The 19,030-nt window shown below is 32.2% G+C and overlaps 2 protein-coding genes across 2 annotated transcripts in view; both read right to left on the bottom strand.

Annotated features, from left to right (window-relative positions):
- The window catches only part of LOC127144016 (uncharacterized), a 28,162-nt gene extending 11,544 nt beyond the window's left edge, over nucleotides 1–16,618 (bottom strand). Inside the window, exon 1 of the mRNA XM_051079406.1 lies at nucleotides 16,465–16,618. The gene's annotated coding sequence lies outside the window, so the exon portion shown is untranslated. The remainder of the gene's footprint in view (nucleotides 1–16,464) is intronic.
- On the bottom strand, nucleotides 5,996–10,627 carry LOC103498416 (methyl jasmonate esterase 1-like). The gene is made up of 3 exons (XM_008461005.3): nucleotides 10,060–10,627; nucleotides 7,676–7,807; nucleotides 5,996–6,475 (listed from the first exon to the last, which is right to left on the bottom strand). The coding sequence occupies exons 1-3, from the start codon at nucleotides 10,507–10,509 to the stop codon at nucleotides 6,191–6,193; spliced, it is 867 nt and encodes a 288-aa protein (XP_008459227.2). The 5' UTR covers nucleotides 10,510–10,627; the 3' UTR covers nucleotides 5,996–6,190.
- Nucleotides 16,619–19,030: the final 2,412 nt, after the last annotated feature.

Below are 19,030 nucleotides of genomic sequence, written 5' to 3'. Positions count from 1 at the left end.
TGCAGGATAGCCAAAACAAATCTTAACAAATATTATAGAATTTTTAACGCAAACAAACTGGATTTCCCCTCTCAAATTTTCAATTCAAACCCTCCACCCTCTTCAAAATTTCTATTCAACCCTCCCCTATTTCAAAATTTCAATTCATCCTTCCACCCTCTTCAAAATTTCAATTAAACCCCCCTCCCCCCTCACCCTTCAAAATTTAAATGGAAAACTTACATAAATGTAACAAAACTGTAAATTATTTACGACTCGTGTAACAAAGCCCAAAAAGTTAGCCATTTTTTAAATATTCTAGGTTTGCCCTTCCATCTTTCTTTTCTTCCTCGTGATTCCTCTTCCCGGTGTTTCCCTGCGATTTTGTCTTTTTTCTTTTCTCTTTATATTTTCTGTGATTTCTTCCCATCATCTTTCTTATTTTTCAATTCTTTATTTATGTCGTTTAATATTTCCATCGTTTTTCTTCTTTTCCTCTTCGTTTTTTCGCTTCGATTTCTTTTCATCGTCTTTCTACTTCTCCTCTTTTTTTCGCTGCGATTTCTTTCCATCGTCTTTCTTCTTTTTTTTACGCGTTTATGTTTGGCTAACCAAACTGTGTACAACAAAATAGCAAAATCTAAAAGATCGTGTATAAAGAATATTGAAAAAAATCATTTAGATTAGAGTAGCCAAATGTAAACGATCGTGTAAAAAAAATAAAAGATTGTGTATAAAGAATCTTGAAAAAAAAATCATTTGGATTGGAGTAGCCAACTGTAAACGATCGTGTAAAAAAAATAAACGATCGTGTAAATAAATCTAAACGATCGTGTACCAAAAGAATTAAAAAATCTTGTACCAAATTTTAAAAAAAAATCATTTAGATTTGGGTCCCAAATCTAAACGATCGTGTAACAAAATTAAATGATGGAATTGAAAAGATAAATTATAGCCATATCTAAACGATCACGTATAAATTATAGCCATATCTAAACAATCGCGTTGTAGCCATATCTAAACGATCGTGTATATATCGAATCGAATCTAAATGAACAGGTATAAATTGTAGTCATATCTAAATGATCGCGTATCAAACAATAACCAAATCTAAACAATCACAAATATATTACGCGCGCATTATTGAAAGCGTGGTTGATGAGGCATTTTTGGTATTTTACACGGTAGGTCTGGGCTTTTTCCGTTTTTAGAATTGTTCTATAGAGTGTAAATATTTTGCCACTTTTTTATATTTTTGAAAAGACCCCAAATTTAAATTCAACTAAAGCCCACTTCAAATTTTCAATTCATCCTCCACCACTTCAAAATTTAAAATTAAACCAACCCCCACTTCAAATTTTCCATTGAACCCCCTCCCCCCCCCCTCCCACCCTAAAATTTTTATTCAACCCACTTCAAATTTCAATTCAACAACATTCAAAGTTTCAATTCAACACACATTCAATATAATAATACATTTCACAAACAAAAATCTATTCCAAAACAAAATCCTAAAACAATTTTTTTTTAAAAAAATCCTAAACTATCTAAATAAACCTAAAAATTAACGATTTTAAACTTACCTTAATGTATGGCGGCAGACGGCGACAAGGACCACAGTGGCGAATCCTTCTTCGTTTCGCTTCTCTTTTTTTTTTTCTTTGCCATTTCGGTTCTATGTTTCACAGAACTAAAATGAAATTTATAGGGGATCTCCCCATGCAACCCAAAAACATTGGGATATCCCACTAATGGCGCTAGGAATGCTCTTTATTTCCGACACCATCCCTGACGCATGATGCATGGCGTCGAGAATACATGTCTGCCATAATTAATGTGGCCTAATTTTCGACGGTTCTTTTCCGACACACACGACGTGTCGAGATAAAATGTAATTCTCGACGCCTGACCCGACGCATGATGCATGGCATCGGGAAAAATATAATTCCCGATGTTATTCTTGACGTATATTTTACAGTGTCGGAAATAACATTTTCTCCCGACGTTTTACACTGGGAGTCAAAAGATCCTTTCATTTTCGATGATTTTTCTCGTGATGCCTTTCTCTGTGTCGGGAGAACCCCAATTTCTTGTAGTGTTCATTAACAAACACCAAAATAAGTCTTATACAGACATTTAACACAACCTGTATTTACATGGCAACAAACTCCACCTGCAACCGACTCTAACTTAAAACTAGCATAATTATAAGACCAAATGTACATAACTTCAAAATAACTAGACAACATACGAAAAGAAGATAAAATCCTTCTGCAGACAAATGATAGCGTATCAGGCTCTGGGAACACGACCTCTACCTGGAAAGTGAAAAACATTTTGGAAAGTATAAGCCAAGATAGTCTAGTGAGTGACTAGGTTTTTAAACATTATTTCATAAAATATTTAGTCAATAACCATAACAAATATCTGTAATACATTAACTTGGCAAACACTTAGAAAACAATATCTCAAGTACTAGTTTTTCCTCGTCTAGAACCCAAGAATCTACTCCTCAAAAGATGGCAGAGCTAAATCAATATGAAATCCAAACCTCAGAGATGGACATCCCCAACTCTGTTCCTTAGAGATAGGCTTCCCTAACTCTGTTCTTCAGAGATAAGTGTCCTTACCTCAAATTTCTCGGCACCCTATAACCTATCTCGTAGGGTTGTTTAAGATAACTTGAATTAGACAAAACATATGTAAAATCATAAACTTGAAACCAATGCCTTAATACTTTAAAGAACTTTTTACAATAAGCAAATCTTAAACCATAACCATGTCTTATCAAACTCATTTTTTTGTTGATAGCCATAAATATTTCTCAACAATTCTTGCTTTATCAAATACTTTAAACACATCACAGACTTTAGAAATAATTCATAAATATTAGATAACTCAAAGCATGTTAAACATTTCAAAAGATTTGTTTTGTGAATTTCAATGTAAATCAATATAACTCAAACATTTAGCTCAACGTACTCTTTAAATAATAGCTCGGTAAAACATGGTTAGAAACCACTTTAGAAATTCATTTTGCCACTCACAGATACAAGTTTAGATTCTTGGCTTATAGATTTTTCTGATTTCTTCTTGACTTGAAATAATGGTAATTAAGTCCAATTAAATCCCCTTGATCATGAAAATATTAAGACTTTTACTTAGAAATGTCAAAAATCACCAAAATGGCTTAAAAGTGCCTTTTGACATAGGCTGGCGCACAGACATGGGGAACAGGGAGGTTGGCGGGCACGCAGGTCTTTGTACAACCTTGTCGTGTGCTAACCTCACGCATAAGGCATGTCACGCGCCCTCTTGGCCGTGAGCCTAGCGCTAACCCATCGCATGCTACTCCAACTAACATCTTTTACTTAAAACCTACGCCCAACTCGCTTCACCTTTCTTGACACTCGGCTTGCCACAAACACTACTTAGAAACTACTTTTTCATCCAGAACTTAAACCCAACTTTGACGATTGATAACTAAACATCCATAACTCTAAATAGAAAACATCCTTCTACAAAGTTGTTTAGTGATATCTTAGCTAGCTTACCTCAAAATTTTAACTTTAAATTTGAAGGAAATCAATCTTTAGACTCCAAAGACTGCACACTGCTTAGATTCCTCCAAAAAAAGACATTTCTCTCTTTCTTGAAGTCAAACTCAAACCTCCTTGCCTTATTTTTGTCCCGCAGCCTCATTCTGGAAACTAGACTTAATTTCTAAACTTCTGTAAGTGATCTGAAGGAAATCATATGAGTGGTTTGTGAGCTCTTCTCATGCGAAGTGGCCTTTATATAATGCACTCTACATGCCATCTTTTTGTCACCTCCTACTTGCCGTAAAAATAAACTTTGCATGTTGTAAGCATCTGTCCTTCACTTAACCAACATGCTTAGAATACCACCTCACCATCTTAAGGTTCCACGCCTACAAGCCTTCTACCAAAAGCCTGCCTAGCGCACATGGCTTCCTTGCTTAACGCCTAGGCCTTCTTTTTATCCACACTTAACCCACCCTTTTAACAACCACTTGGTCAGCAACATCATTTCTTTTAACTTTCCATCACTTGGCTTTTTTTAATCATGCAACCCTAAATATTAAGAACTGCTTAATAACTTTAACGTGACTTTCCTTCTTCCACCAACCATGACACTCCTACAATGATCCCACCAATGCTAACACACTAAGGATGACACATAGGCTACTATTGGAAAACTTCAACTTAACCCTTTTTTTAATTACTTCCTCAACTGAACTCTATCTTAAATCCATCCTTTCGAGCTCTTAAAAGACTTAAGGGTCCTTAGGTTTGGGGTTTACAATTATACTTTAACGAGTTGCAATAACACCTTCAAGTTTTTTTAAATGTTTCAAAACTACTGTGATAGTAACATTTCTTTAAAAGTTTAAACATGAATTAAGATCACTTGGCACAATATGCTAATGACTTATAATAGTGTGGTGATTTAGTTTTTTATTTTAGGTCACTGCCACATCAATCAGGTGCCAAATTCGATTGTTAAAAAATAGTCCCTGAAAGTTAGCAGATGACAAACATCAAAAAACGTTCTTCCAAAGTTGGTCAATGATGATTATCGAAAAGAAATTGTCGGAGGTTTGGTCGACAATGGTTGTCTGAAAATAGTAGATAAAAGTTGATCGCCAATAGTCAGCAAACAACAGTCGCTCGAAAACAGTGGCTTTCACCGATCGCGTGAAAAACAATGGTCGGAGGTTCACTAGCAACAATCGTTGGAACGGTGGTTGGATGTTAGCAGACTACAATCAATGAAAACAGTTGTCGGGTTAGGTCGCGTTGGAAGAAAAATAAAGATCAACCCAAAGTAACCGAGTGGGCACAAATTGAATCCTATCTGTTCAATATGCAAGGGTCAACTTAACCCAACCCAACCCAAAAAATTTGAGTTGGGTCAAGTTGGGTTGGTGGGTTGGCCTTGTTTTTTAATTGTATTGTCTTTCAAATTTTTATATTGGTTATATAGATGTATGAATTCAATTTTAATCATTTTCATATTGTCTTTCAATCCAAATTTTTATTTTTATTTTCAAATTCTAAGTCTACAATAATGTAGGAAATGATACACGATAGTGTAGAAAATGGGAAAAGGGTTTCAAATTTAAATGATTGTGTTAACCATGCTACTAAATAATCGTGTTGACTAGGTCACCAGGTCAAGTTAGGTTAACCCGACCCTTAATTACCCAATTTGTTACCTCGACCTTTCTTTTTATCCAATTTTCTAACCCAACCCAAACCATACTGAGTTGGTTAGGTTACTGATTTTTTTGAACTTGATTTAAGTATTTATCTTAAACCACAATATTTTATAAATTCATTTTTTCAAATTTTATTTTCTATGGTTGCTAAAAAATGATTTTTTTTTCCAAAACAACTTATTTTTTAATTTAATCATTTGAAAATATAATCCAAAAACACCTTAAATCTTTTGAAATTACATGGATATTTTTCTAAACAAAAAAAATTAAAAATCTATAATTTAACCAACATTAAACATAAGTTGAAATGAGAGTACAACTGCTCGACTCATTTTGGTCGTAGTTCATCCAATTTGATTGAACAATATATTTTTTCAACTGTTTTGGTCATCGAAGGGGGAGGATTTCAGATTTCAAAGAAGAAGAGTTTGAAGGTAAATTACTAGAACTACATGTCATGCCCTATGTAGTGATAGAAAATCTTGAAACCAAGATTTGAAGGGTTGATAAAAATTATGGTGGTAGATTTTGTGGTTTATTAACTCTTTACATCTTGGGTTCATGAGTTCACAACTCTTTCGAATTCGCAACTCTACGTGATGAAAGAGTATTTTGTTAGAAAAAAATAAATCCACTCATTCACACCCATAAATATGCTTAAAATAATTAAGATATAAAAAAAACAATAAAACCATTGACACAAAAATTAACCTGAAAACACTTTAAACCCACGAAAAAAACCACAAACCATAAAAGTTATCCCAACTAAAAAACTATAAAATCACTCTCTCCAAGTATTATTATATCATTCACTCAATTGAGCTAGTACACACAACGTCAAATTGAGATTGTTTGAAACCAAAGATACAAACTTCTTTTATATTACAACAATTCTTTTAATATTTTGTCAAAAGCCCCACATTACTAAGAAACACAATTCTAAAATAATACAAAAGAGGATTAAAAGGACTAAGAATATTGACGAGCAATGTGTGAAAGTATGTTGAAGAGATCTAAAGGCTTAGACGTCATGACCATATGATCTGATCCTTTAACTTCCACAACACCATTAGGTGGGTTTCTACGAATAACCCATTTTTGAAAGTTTTTCTTGATAACCTTATCCTTATCCGAAACAACAAAAACTCTTTTGACGGCGCCATATCTTTCCTTTGTCAGAACTAAATCTTTGTTCCATTGCTCTCCTCCAAACAAATGGGTTGGTCTCACTAATATCCGTCCTAATGTCAAGTCCTATACCATACCAAAAGACAACCAAAACATGTCATGTGACCCCTTTTATAACCATTTTATTGAGTTTTATAAATGTATCAAAATATGTAATATTGCATGAACAATTTTCAAAAATGAGTCCGGATAGATTTGTTTAATCAATAAAATTATGAGTCTCATGTGATGTCTATCCATTTGAAAACCAATTGAGGAGTAAATTAATAATCTTATAAAAGTTTGAGATTTAAATTAATACAACCGTTATTTCATGATTTAAATTAAGCAACTCTAAAGATTATGGGTGTAAGTTTATTTTTTAAATTTTTTCGATGACTTATGTTCGTTTGTTTCTAATTTTCTTACTACATTTGTTTTTAAAAGCACGAGTACTATGGGAATATGTGTCTATAAAATTAATTTTTAAAAAGTTAAATTAGTAAATCAAAATGGTGGTTGTCAAATGAGACATTGGTTTCGATATTTGGATTTTAAAAATTAAGCCAATAAACACGTCCACCTTTATTTTAGAAAACCAATCCCAAGTTTGAAAAAATAAAATAAAATCATTAAAAAAAAACTTGTTTTTTTTTTTTATTAAAAATATTGAACTAGAATTCAGTTGTTTCTATAAAAAATTTGAAGATCGTTACCAAAGGAAGCCTACTTTAATTTTCTTTTTTCCTTTTTCTTTTTTAGTTTTTTTGGACATGAATTAGTTTTTGTTGTAGGAAGTGAATAAGATGACAAACAGACTTAGAAACTAATTTATACTCTAAATGATATTTTCAAAGAAAAAAACAAAACTAATATCGAAAAAGACCTTACCTAATCCACTTGTATATTTAGCCCATGGATTTACTTGTAGTGAGGGTGGATGATCAAATTATATTGGTTTTTAGAATATATAGTAAAAGATGTTTTATCTGGTAAACTATATTACAATTGATGGTTAGATTTACTATATTCTCATGCGTAATAATAACATTAAATCTAAACATATTATATCATCTAAGTGTTGAATTAACTTTCAATGGATTTCTTTATATTAAGCACATCAACTAATTCAACGGAATTCTTGATAAATGTATACTTAATTTTATAAAATAAAGAGTGAGTGGGGTTTAACTTGTTTAAGTGTTTAATAATATAGTATTGTTAGAAGATGGTAGAATTTAGAAATAGTTGAAGTCTTGAATATAAATAAATAATAAATTGATTTACCTCCGGCGGGCTTTTGTTGAATACACTTGCGGCCAAGAACAATGGGCCAAATGTCAAAGTTGTTGGTGGGCTTGTGGGCCCATTACCATATGTATAACGGCTGTCAGGCCCAAAATCTAACCTCTTGCGTAACTGTACTATGTTCGTAAATATAGCAATTAGATAATATTTTAAATTAAATATAGCAAAATCTGTAAAATTCTATTAATAATAAACTATAAGAGTCTATCAAAAGTCTATCATTCATAAATTTTATTATACTTACAATCTTTTAAAATTTGCTATATACTTAATTATTAGGTTAATTTTCATAAATATATAACAAACCTACGAAATATTTGCAAATGTAAGAAAATAAAAAAGCATGAAATTGATTTCTTTTTTCTAAACATTCTAGATTTGCTCTTCTTTTTTTTATCGTGTTTTTTTTTTCTTTCCATCGTCTTTTTCTGCTATTTTTCTTTTTCTTTCTATAGTTTTTTTTTCTCTTCTTCTACAATTTTTTTTATTTTTTTCAAACTTTTATTTGGTTTGGTATACCAAATATAAAAAATCTATTTTTTTAAAATGTTATTTGGTTGTTATTGTGCGTCAAATATAAGAGATACCGAAGAAAAAATCGTTAGGATATTGGATAACCAAATCTACAAAAAATTATCAAATCTAAACGAATAGATTTGAATAACAAAATTTAAACAATCAAATCTAAGTGATCATTGTTGAAATATTTCAATTGGGTTGAAACATTAAATTGGATGATGTTTTGCCATGGAACTTTCCAACTTTAAATTTCATTTGAATTATGGCAAGGTGTGTTTGGTTTAACTTTTTAAGTGTTTAATTTTAAAAAATATGTCATTTTTAATAATAGGATGTTAGAACACTACTCTCCTGAAAAACTTTTAAAGTTTATCTTGTGGCTTGAACAATCTGTAATAGTCCACCTAACATATGGGACATGAGGGGAATAAAGTTAATATAACCCTCGTTTTTCTGCATTAAACTATTTACAACTCAAAGGGCATTTGGTCCACAACTTCAAGTAGGTGGAATAAAATATTATAGTCCGCACCATATTAAAGCTCCAATCAACCTACGATGTACTATTATTTCAAATTCCTTTTCGTTACAATGTTTACTATCTTTTACGATGTTTACAATTCTATCTTTGTTACAATGTTTACTATCTTTTATAGTGTTTACAATTTCTCACACATTAGTTACCCCTTTTTCTTTTTGTTAATAAACTAAAATATACGACATTACCAACGTAAGTTTAGCTTAATTAACATCTATATGTTCTCGAGGACAAAAGTTCTCAGGTTCAAATTTCCAATCCCAAGTTGTACTTAAAAAGACATTTTAAAAAAAAAGAAATAGACCACATCTCAAACACAAATAACATGCACCTCAAAATTAGACTACTATAACTCACAGAACATAATAACTATTGACCATAGTAATCAACTCAACACTCTCACCAACTCTCCATCGCCGACAACAAGTTCATAGTATTTAATAGGGATGTAAATGGGCTGGGTTGGGTTTAGGGACATTTCCAACCCAACCCATATTTTCGAGTTGGAATAACCCAAATTATATTCCCAACGTTGGATTGTCGGATTGTATTTTTTTTTCATTCCTAATGTTCGTACAATCGATAAATATTCACGTCTAAAAATTCAAACATCCATAAATTCAAAGTTTCAAAAGATCATAAAAGTATATATATATTAATAATTCGGATTGAGTTGTGTTAACTGAATTTTTTAACTCCAACCAGAGACCCAACTCAACTCAAATCACAATTTAAACTAACCCTACCTAACCCATATGAGTTAGTAGTCTGGGTTGTTGAGTTATTCAGGTTATTCTTGCATCCCTAGTATTTAATAGTCTTCTTTTATGGTCATTTAACATTGTTATAAGCGACTTTTAGTATAGGGAATCAAACAAACTTGCGCATAGAAATAGTTTTAGTTTTTAGATTAACTTGTGAAACATTTTAAAATATAGACCAAATGAAAACTATAGGCCAAAAAGCTTATATATATATATATATATAGATAGATATATAGATATATTGTTATATAGTTTCTTAAAAAAAGAAATCAATGAAATTAAATAAATGCTCAAACTTAAAAAAGTGTAATTGTTAAATGGGCTTCAAAACTGGTATGTCCTTCTAGGAAAATAAGATATCAAATATGTAGAGAGGAAAATTTTTGAGCGGAGTTGTTTACATAAATTTATTATTTTAAAATCTAAGAGTTAACACAAAACAACAAACAAAGTGAATTTTTAAATTTTAATTAAAAGGAATTCAAATTTTTAGAAGATATTTGTTGAAATGTGAGAAGAGGAAGAAGAATATTGAATCATACCTCACCAATTAGAAATGAAGCGTTTAGGGCTGGGCCAGGCATAGCGGCAACCACAAATACCGCAACACATATTTTCTCCGGATATTCCTCCATTGCCTTCGATATGCAAAGCCCGCCTTGGCTGTGCCCTACCAGAATCACCTTCTCATCCTCCCCCACCTCCGCCATGAAACTTCTCAACGGCTCAACGTATTCGTTGAACGTCAGGCTCTCCGCCTCCCGAGGATCAATTCCAGCCCCCGCCATGTCTAACGCTGTCACCCGATGCCCCGCGGATCGGAGCAGCGTTGATAGCTTGTACCAGGACCAGGCCCCGAGGCAGGCTCCGTGAACTAGGACGAAGTGCTTTCCACCGCTGCTTACGTCGGGGCTAGGCGGGGGATCTGATAGGGATTTGGTTAGTGTGGGAGAAAGGAAGAGGAAGAAGAAGAGGAGATTCAAATAATGCATTTCTTCTTTAATTTGGGGATTTGGAAATTATTTTAGTTTATCCGGCGGGATGTGTTGTGGGGTTCTATTTAAATTTGGGACACTGCACTTAAACCATGAAATTTTAATTTGGACTAACACTTCGATTTTTCAACAAAAATATTATGGTTAAAATACATTTTTTGTTCAAACCTAATTTTGTGGTATTTCAATTCGAGTACTAAAAAAAATCAATCTATTTTGAATTTCTTCAATTTTAATCGTCACTTTCACAATTGTCCTATTTTAATTTTTATATTTTTGATCAATCTTAGATTTAATCTAATATTTGTCAAAATAATTAAATGGTTAGATAATAGTGATAACTTTCACATAATAATGAAAAATGACGAAGTGTGAAATTTTTTTATAATTATTTAATATGTAGCAATATTTTAAAAATATATAGACTCTTAGGTCCATTTGAGAGATGGGAAGAGTTATGAGAGAAAATGATCCTGATAATTTTAGTATTATGATAATATGTGTTTGGGGAAAAAATTATTATTGGTAGTGTTATGGTAATATGCGTTTGGAGGAAATAATATGAAAAGTAGTGTTATGATAGTATGTGTTTGAGGGAGAAATTGTGATAGTAATGTTATAATAATATGTATTTGGTGAAAATGTCATGATTGTAATAATTTAAAAAACAATAATAAAATTTGGATTGAATTATTTAGGGGGTAATGTAGGGTAGTAAGAAAGGAGAAGATAAAGTTATTTGAGGATTAGGATAATCATAATCCCCATTTATCGTGTTTGGCCTAATTTCCTAACCTTTTTCCCCCTAAAACCTCACCCCAAACATATCATAATGGTTTATTAGTGATAAATCAATATTTTCTCTATAGTCTATATTTGCAATTTTTTTAAAATGTTACTGTATAGTTAATTATTTTAAATATAATTATTATATTTGCAATTATTTCAAAAATTTAAGAATGTGATATTTTAAGTGTGAAATACACACTTTTCTCACTTTATAGTTACTGTACTTCGGATTAACAAATGTGCATTATCCATACTTTTTTTACATTTTATGAGTTGGACTTCTTTTTTCGTTAGTTTGCAGAAGTTATAAACTTAAAGACCGTGAATCTAATTTTCAAAACTCATTTTGTCAAATCCATGGAAAGCTCTACAATATATATTTGTGATTCAATTTTCAAAATTTATAGTAATTAAGAATGCTAGTTGATAAGAAAAAGATAGTTTTAAAAAATCAATAAACTAGTATATTGAACTTAAAATTTATTGAAACTACACAATTGAAAATATATCGGCTAAATTTGAAGAAACTTATCATTCTTGAGTTCTTCTTTTATGATTCAAAATTATAATAGATAGCGTTTTGTAAAAAAAAAATTGAGATTTAATATGTTACAATAATGATTGAGATCACATTCAAGTTTCAAATATTAATGAAATTCTACTTTAAATAAAGTTTTAAAAGACTTTTAATGACTTTGAATACTCTTTTGAAATTTAGTTGTGTGTAACGATTTTGAATACTTTTTTGAAAGTTAAGTTTTTAAATTATGTATGAAATATTAAAGTTTGGTCAAATAGAATTGATTTTGAGTGATGAAGCATTTAATATGAATTATATGGTTGAATAGTGGATTGGGGAGATGTGGGACATGGAGGAATAATAAAGTTAGTGTATAGTTCTATGGACAAGTAAACCTATTGACTTTTGTTGGAATACAAATTTGTGACTTTTCCTACGAAGTCATTCATATTTATTGCATGTAAAATTTAAAAGTAGTGCCGTTTTTTTAGTTTGAATTAATTAGGCGGCGTGTATGAAAAACGAATTTGATTGGTCACAAAAGTATTAATTATCATCTTAAAAATTGATGTTTGGATTTTTTTTTTTTTTTACTTTTATAATTTGTTAAGAAGAATGAGATATAGTTGGATGAATTCGAAATAAATTAGAAGAAATAAACAAGCACCAACAGATTTAGTATAGGTTTAGGGGGTTCGAGCCTCTCTTCCAACTTTATCATTTTTATATAATTTCTAATACTTATAGATATCTTAGTGGTTACTTTATTTGTCAGACCCCTTCCAATCTAGGTTCAAATCTTACAATAAATTTTCTGGATCTACCACTGTAAACAATGTTGGTATATTAATAGTCCACAAGAAAGATATAGCATGTAGTCAAATTGTAATAGGGAAATCAAGGTGTGGCATCAAAGAATGTGCATCTCAAATAGGAAAAGTAAACATCTCAAGTGTTGAATTGACTAAGCTAGATGAGATAAATATATGTATGTATGTATGTATATATATATGATGGAATGCGAGACATGAGCAGTGGAATTAAGATCGGATTTTTACCCTAATTGCAACTAAACTAAATTTAGTGATTAACATCCATTATAATTACCCTAATTTAGCTTTAGAGTCTCTCGATCCTCGCAATCTCCTTCGGACTTAGAACCAGATTGTGGGACTCGTTCAATGAAGGAAATTTGAGAAAGAGATGAAATTTGGAGGGAGAGACAGGGTTGAGAATTTTGGAAGAGATATTATTTTTTAAATAATTTTGTAAAAAATATAAACAAAAAGGCAAAAGAATCTTCGAAACTTTGAAAAAAAATCTCTTTAAATAAACTAATTACATGCAAAATTGTATATAATTAATTTATTAAATCTCAACACTTAATGATCCACTATTCATTAGTGGAACTTAGTGGGCTAGGTATCTACATCTCATGTAGCCACTTATTTAGTGGGATTATTCAACAAAATGTTGAATTTTTCCATTAACCTAGTCCAATGGTATTTTTGTCATTTAACCACTTAAGTAAAAATCAAACTTTGACTTTTTCAAGTCAAAAGTCAACATTTTGACTTTTTACCATTTTGTTCGTCTTGACTAATTAAGACCTCTCGAGCATGAATCTGTATCCATTTTTCTGAAATTTAAATCACATTTTAATATAAAGTCGGTCAAAATTTGACTTTTCAAAGTTAAAAATCAACATTTTGACTTTTTATAACTTTGACCATTTCCATCAATTCCGAGCTTTCGAATATGAATCTGTATTCATATTTTTATAATATTTAAATCATATTTAAATATAAAGCTCTTTCTATAACCGACCACTATATCACATATACTTGTCGGTTTCTTTCTCTTTACCTAATTTGAACAATTCAAGTTATTCCAATATGTTGTTCTAAGTTAATTCCATATGAGCTAACAAGAGAACCTAATGGACCTATAGATCATGGGCTCTAACAATTCGGGATTAACTGGCTAAACCCCTTTAAACCGAGCTAATCAACATTTGTTAACTAAAGGGTTATTCCACTAAAGTCTCGTAGTTGCACTCCTCTCACTATAGATATATTTCTGTCCACCTGATATAACCATGATTAATGAATTAGTTCTTTGTCACAGGTTGTTCGTAATCTCGACTGGATCAAAATACCATTTTACCCCCGAGATTACATCTTGTTCCTTAAGTTCCACTAATCCGCTATTAAAAAATTGGTTTAAGATCCAACTTATAAACCGAATCCATCTCGAGCCAATGAAAAGGTGAGGCCCCTTGTTCAAAACTTGGATTCAATCCTTAAAGAAACAACCTATCCATTAACCTTAAAAGTGGGTAGGAGTGAATTTCGTCTTGCACCCTATGTCCCTCGCTATCCACCCGGTCTTACTCCTAAAATAGGAGGCTTATTGGGCTAGCGCCATTGAGCTGCCCTCACCCATGCAAATCTAAAGATAATACCGTTTGAATAGAAGTTTATAGTTAGCTCAGAATTAAGATTAAGTCAAAAATTTGAAATAGTCAGTTTTATACGGTCAACGATGTTATAAATTAAAGTAACTATTTCAGGATCACATCATTTGTACTAACTACAAAGCAGGCTGCATGCAATGTTCCTAGAATAAGGCGTCCAACCTTATTCATACACTATAGACCGTTTGGGCTATATACTCAAATTTGATCCACATTTATGTTTCTACGTAAAGTTCAAGCCTACACTAGATAGCCTCTGGACCTTAGTTTATTGGATTCAAGATTATGGTATTCTAATTTTACTAATAAGTCTTCAATAACCATTTTATTGAATAAAATATAATTTAACTACAAACTACGAGTTTTAGAACATAAATCTCAATAACATATATATATATATGTATGTATGTATGTATGTATAACTAAGTTGTGCTCGGTAGAGAGCCATAAAACCTATAACATTCAAAATGTAGCCAAAATGTAGAAAGAAAAATATATGCTTATAATTATCAAAATATTAGAAATAATTGGAAGATAATAATGTGGTTTTTGTTGAAATTTTATTTGAATTCTCCATTTTTCTTTCTCAAGTTTTCTTTCTTTTTTTTTTTAAGGGTTTTTCACTATAAGAGACAGGGGTACTCCCGATGCACAAATACGTCGGCGAAAATGCAACGTACGTCGGGAAAGGATATCCCGACGTACAAAACGGCGTCGGAAAGAACGTCGGGAGAAATGCGTCACGAGAGGCTTTCCCGACGCCGTACCAACTCGACGTCGAAAAATATTTTTTATATATTTTTTTAAATATTTTATTTTTACTTTTTTCCTTATAATATTTTGCTCAAACATTCACAATGATGTTCGGATTGCTCAAAAAAATTTCGCGACGTTTTGGATTAAATTAAAATAAATTAATAAATATACAAACACAAATTTAAAAAATAGAATTAAATTTAATAATACGAATAAGTTGACTACAACAAAATATAGTTCTCAAAATAGAAAAAACACAAACATAATGAAAAATCTCCCAACGAGGTGCGTATGCGCGTCATTCTACACTTTCGGTCCTAAAAATGGTATAAAAATAACTAAGTTTAATACATAATCATATATTGCAAAAACTTAAGAATAATAGAGACATATACGACGTACCGCAGAGCTAGGGATCATGTGGTGGTCCCTGTTGTGCACGAGTTAGGTCTTCAATCATCTTTTTCATAGCTTCCACTTGTGAAGCTAATGCTTGGTGATTTCTATCTTGTACTTCAATCCGTTCCAAAGCTTCATGAAGTTTAGCTTGTAATTCAATCTCTTTTTGTGTGGACTGCGAACAAGATATCGACGAACTGCTTGCACTTGCCGTTCTGCGGACCTTCGGCTTGGGTCCCCAACCAAGGCCTTTTGAGTAGCCTGGTCGTCTACCGAACACCTGATCGCATATCTCATCCTCAGAGAGTGGTTGACTACCCTCTGGGGTAGGCTGGGATTAGAGTTCCAGCATTTGATTCTGCAACAATTTTAAAAATTATGTTAGGTAACGCAAAAATATATAATAAAAGTGGATAATTAATAAGGGTATAACTTACATGCGCATCCTCGACAGCCTGCGACACGAATGTCCCAGCTCGAACGTGTGTTTCCCGAAACAATTCCACACGATCGACCGGCTGCCCTCTTCTTTCAGCGAGCTCATACTGTCGTTGTAGAAACGACTTGGACCCGCTACTATGATTGTAAGGCTGCTTCTGTCTTGCAGCCTTGTTTTTCCGTGATTGCTCCTGCATTAAAACAATTATATTGTTTATTTCTTATACATATTAAAACTTGTTATCATAATTAATCATGACAAATACCTGGAATGCACGGCTGATATAATGGTCGCAGAGGAAGTGTCAATCCTCATCACGTCCAACCAATGCGTTTGGTGGGTTGGCACGAGCCTCCTCTGGGTCGCTGTACTTTTTGAAATGTCTATGACAGTCGGCCCGGAACTCTTTAAAGGTCGTGAGCATCTGATGCTCAACAAACTTGTTCATTGCTTGATCATTGAAATCAAACACAAACAATCGCTACACATTACAAACATAACACATTAGATTGGTTAAAGTTAGATATGTTTCAAATGAAATCATATATAAATGTGTGTAGTGCATTTAATTACCTGGAGGTCGCCCTTGACGACCTCAATGTATTCTCTCCCAACGTCCGCCCACTTAAGACAACGGACGGGAAATGTCTTTCTCACGCACACGCCTATCGCCTGACTGAAGCGAACGGCGTATGGAGAAATAGGCTTCTCCGCTCCAGGGGCGATCGTCATCGGAATGCACCCATTTATTGCAACGTGGCGCTCTAACTCCAAGAGTCGAGACTGCACACGTCTCCTAGGAGTCGGAGTCATTTGTTGAGAAGAAGACCCTGCTCAATAAATAGACAATAACATATAAAGTTAGAAACCCCTACATTAAATATTTGTAAGTTAAAAATGAAAAAAATTCTTAGACTCACCCATATTGTCGCCCACAGATGACGACCCTCCCGCAATGTTATCTAAATCCTCCTCAAACTGGAGGAACATATCGTCCGTCTCCATAAAATTTGATCATCGATATGACATAATGACTATGGACATATAGAAAACAAACATTCAATAACCAAATACGAACACAAACAGGCTACCATAACTGCAGGATAGCCAAAACAAATCTTAACACACATATTACATTCCCAATTCAATTTAACTATTAACTTCCCCCCCCCCCCCCCTCCAATTTCAATTTTCAATTCAAATATAAACCCTCCTCCCAATTCAATTTTCAATTTAACAATAAACCCCCTCCCCCAATTCAACCCACATTCAATTTTCATTTAACTATAAAATCCCCCCTCAATTCAATTTTCTAAAACAAAAATCCTAAACCATTCAAATTTCAAATTTCAATTTCAATTCAACCACAAATTACACACACTCTATACAAAAATACATTTAACAAACAAAAATTATTCCAAAAGAAAATCCTAAACTAATTTTCATAAAAAAAAACCCTAAACTAATTTTCATAAAAAAAAACCCTAAAACATAAACTTAAACTAAATAAATTTTCATATTTCACTTAACTAAAGTGGCAGACGACGGCGAGGGAAGGCGGCGACGGACGGCGGCGGAACAACGGCAGAACAACACAATCGCGACGACTTCTTCTCCTTTCTTTTTCTCCTCTCGGTTTCGGTTCTGTAATTTACAGAACTGAAATGAATTTAAAGGGGATTTTCCGACGCAGTGACGTGGCGTCGGGAAATCCCTCAAAACGCGTCGGGAAAAGGGGAATTCCCGACGCTCATTAAACCCTTTTCCCAACGTTTCACGCGGCGTCGGGAGAAACCCCTATTCCCGACGCCGCTCCCGACGCACTGTTCACGGCGTTGGGAATAGTTCGTTTTTTAAAATTAATTTATCCTTTTCCCGACGTATTCTTGATGGCGTCGGAAAAACCCTTATTCCCGACGTTCTTTATGCCGACGTGCTTTTCGGCGTCGGGAATGCTCCATTTTCTTGTAGTGTTTATTTGAGAGATTATTAGTTGCTTTTTGAAAATTCAAGTTAAACCAACATATTTACAAATATAACAAAATATCATTTATATGTGATGATAAACATTAAGGAGGTGTTTGGGGAAGCATTATTCAATACTATAAAAACTATTATTTTGCACTTTCTAGTTAACTACGGTCAACATTATTTTAAAACCATGCATTTATTACAATTTTTACTATTTTACACTCTATGTTTTTTATACCACAATGTTTACTATTTTTCTTCTCAAACTAAAATAGTTTACACTTCAAACACGTGATTATAACATAAATTAAAAGAATCTACACTCCAAACATAAATTATTATAACCTAACTATAATAGTCTAAGACTATAATAACCAACCCCTTGCCTCAAACACCTACTATTATTATCTATCATTGATAAATATTAATAGAAACCGATAGACATCTAAAACAACTCCCCAAAAATTAGGGCTTATTGGTGTTAATTAGAATGATAGACTATGAAACTTTGGTATATTCATAAATATCTCCAAATTTCAAAAAATTAATTAAAAAATTAAATAACTTAATTAAACAACCCACACATCCAATCTTTACGATGTAACATTAGCAGTTGAGATGTGAAATGTATAAATTATAGATTTTATATAATGGGTGTAGAATAGTAAAAACATGATATTTTAAATTCTATATTATACTTTCCTCTCTATGTGTAGATAAAGAAACACAGTTGCACCTAAGTCTTGCTCGTTATTCTTTATTATGTAAACTTCGGTCCATTTCAAATAAGACTTTGCAACAGAAAAATGAGACTTTGCAAAAGAAAAATGGAGAAGCTTTAGTTATAACTTACAAAGTTAGGAAAATTGTCTTTCTTTGTTTCTTTCTTTTTTTACTTTTCTTTGAGAAGAAGATTGGAAAATTGATATTCTACAATTAATTGGGATTTCCAAATTTCCAATTGTAGTATGAGTCCACAATATAGACTTCACCTTTTCTTTTCTAGGATTTGCTTCTTACGCCACCTTTTGTTTTTAATAGCAAAAGATTAAGGTGACATCATCATTTAAGTCTTCCCTCTTTTGAGTGTCAATGTGGAAAAATCTAATTGACATAATTATACATTTTTATTTTTATAAAAAGAAAAATGCTCAAATTTCTTTACCTA

This window comes from Cucumis melo, chromosome 11 (genome assembly GCF_025177605.1).
Source record: "Cucumis melo cultivar AY chromosome 11, USDA_Cmelo_AY_1.0, whole genome shotgun sequence".
NCBI classification, from domain to species: Eukaryota; Viridiplantae; Streptophyta; class Magnoliopsida; order Cucurbitales; family Cucurbitaceae; genus Cucumis; species Cucumis melo.
Note: the sequence above shows the minus strand (reverse complement) of the source record. Positions and strands in the feature narration are given on the sequence as shown.

Bases quoted from the DNA above. Each gene is read 5' to 3' on its own strand.
- LOC103498416 (XM_008461005.3), bottom strand. From the start codon at position 10,509: ATGCATTATTTGAATCTCCTCTTCTTCTTCCTCTTCCTTTCTCCCACA. The intron at 7,808-10,059 runs GTATGATTCAAT...AACATAGTACAG, and splicing joins CTTCATTTCTAATTGGTGAG to TTACGCAAGAGGTTAGATTT. The intron at 6,476-7,675 runs GTAAATCAATTT...GGTATGGTATAG, and splicing joins TCAACAAAAGCCCGCCGGAG to GACTTGACATTAGGACGGAT.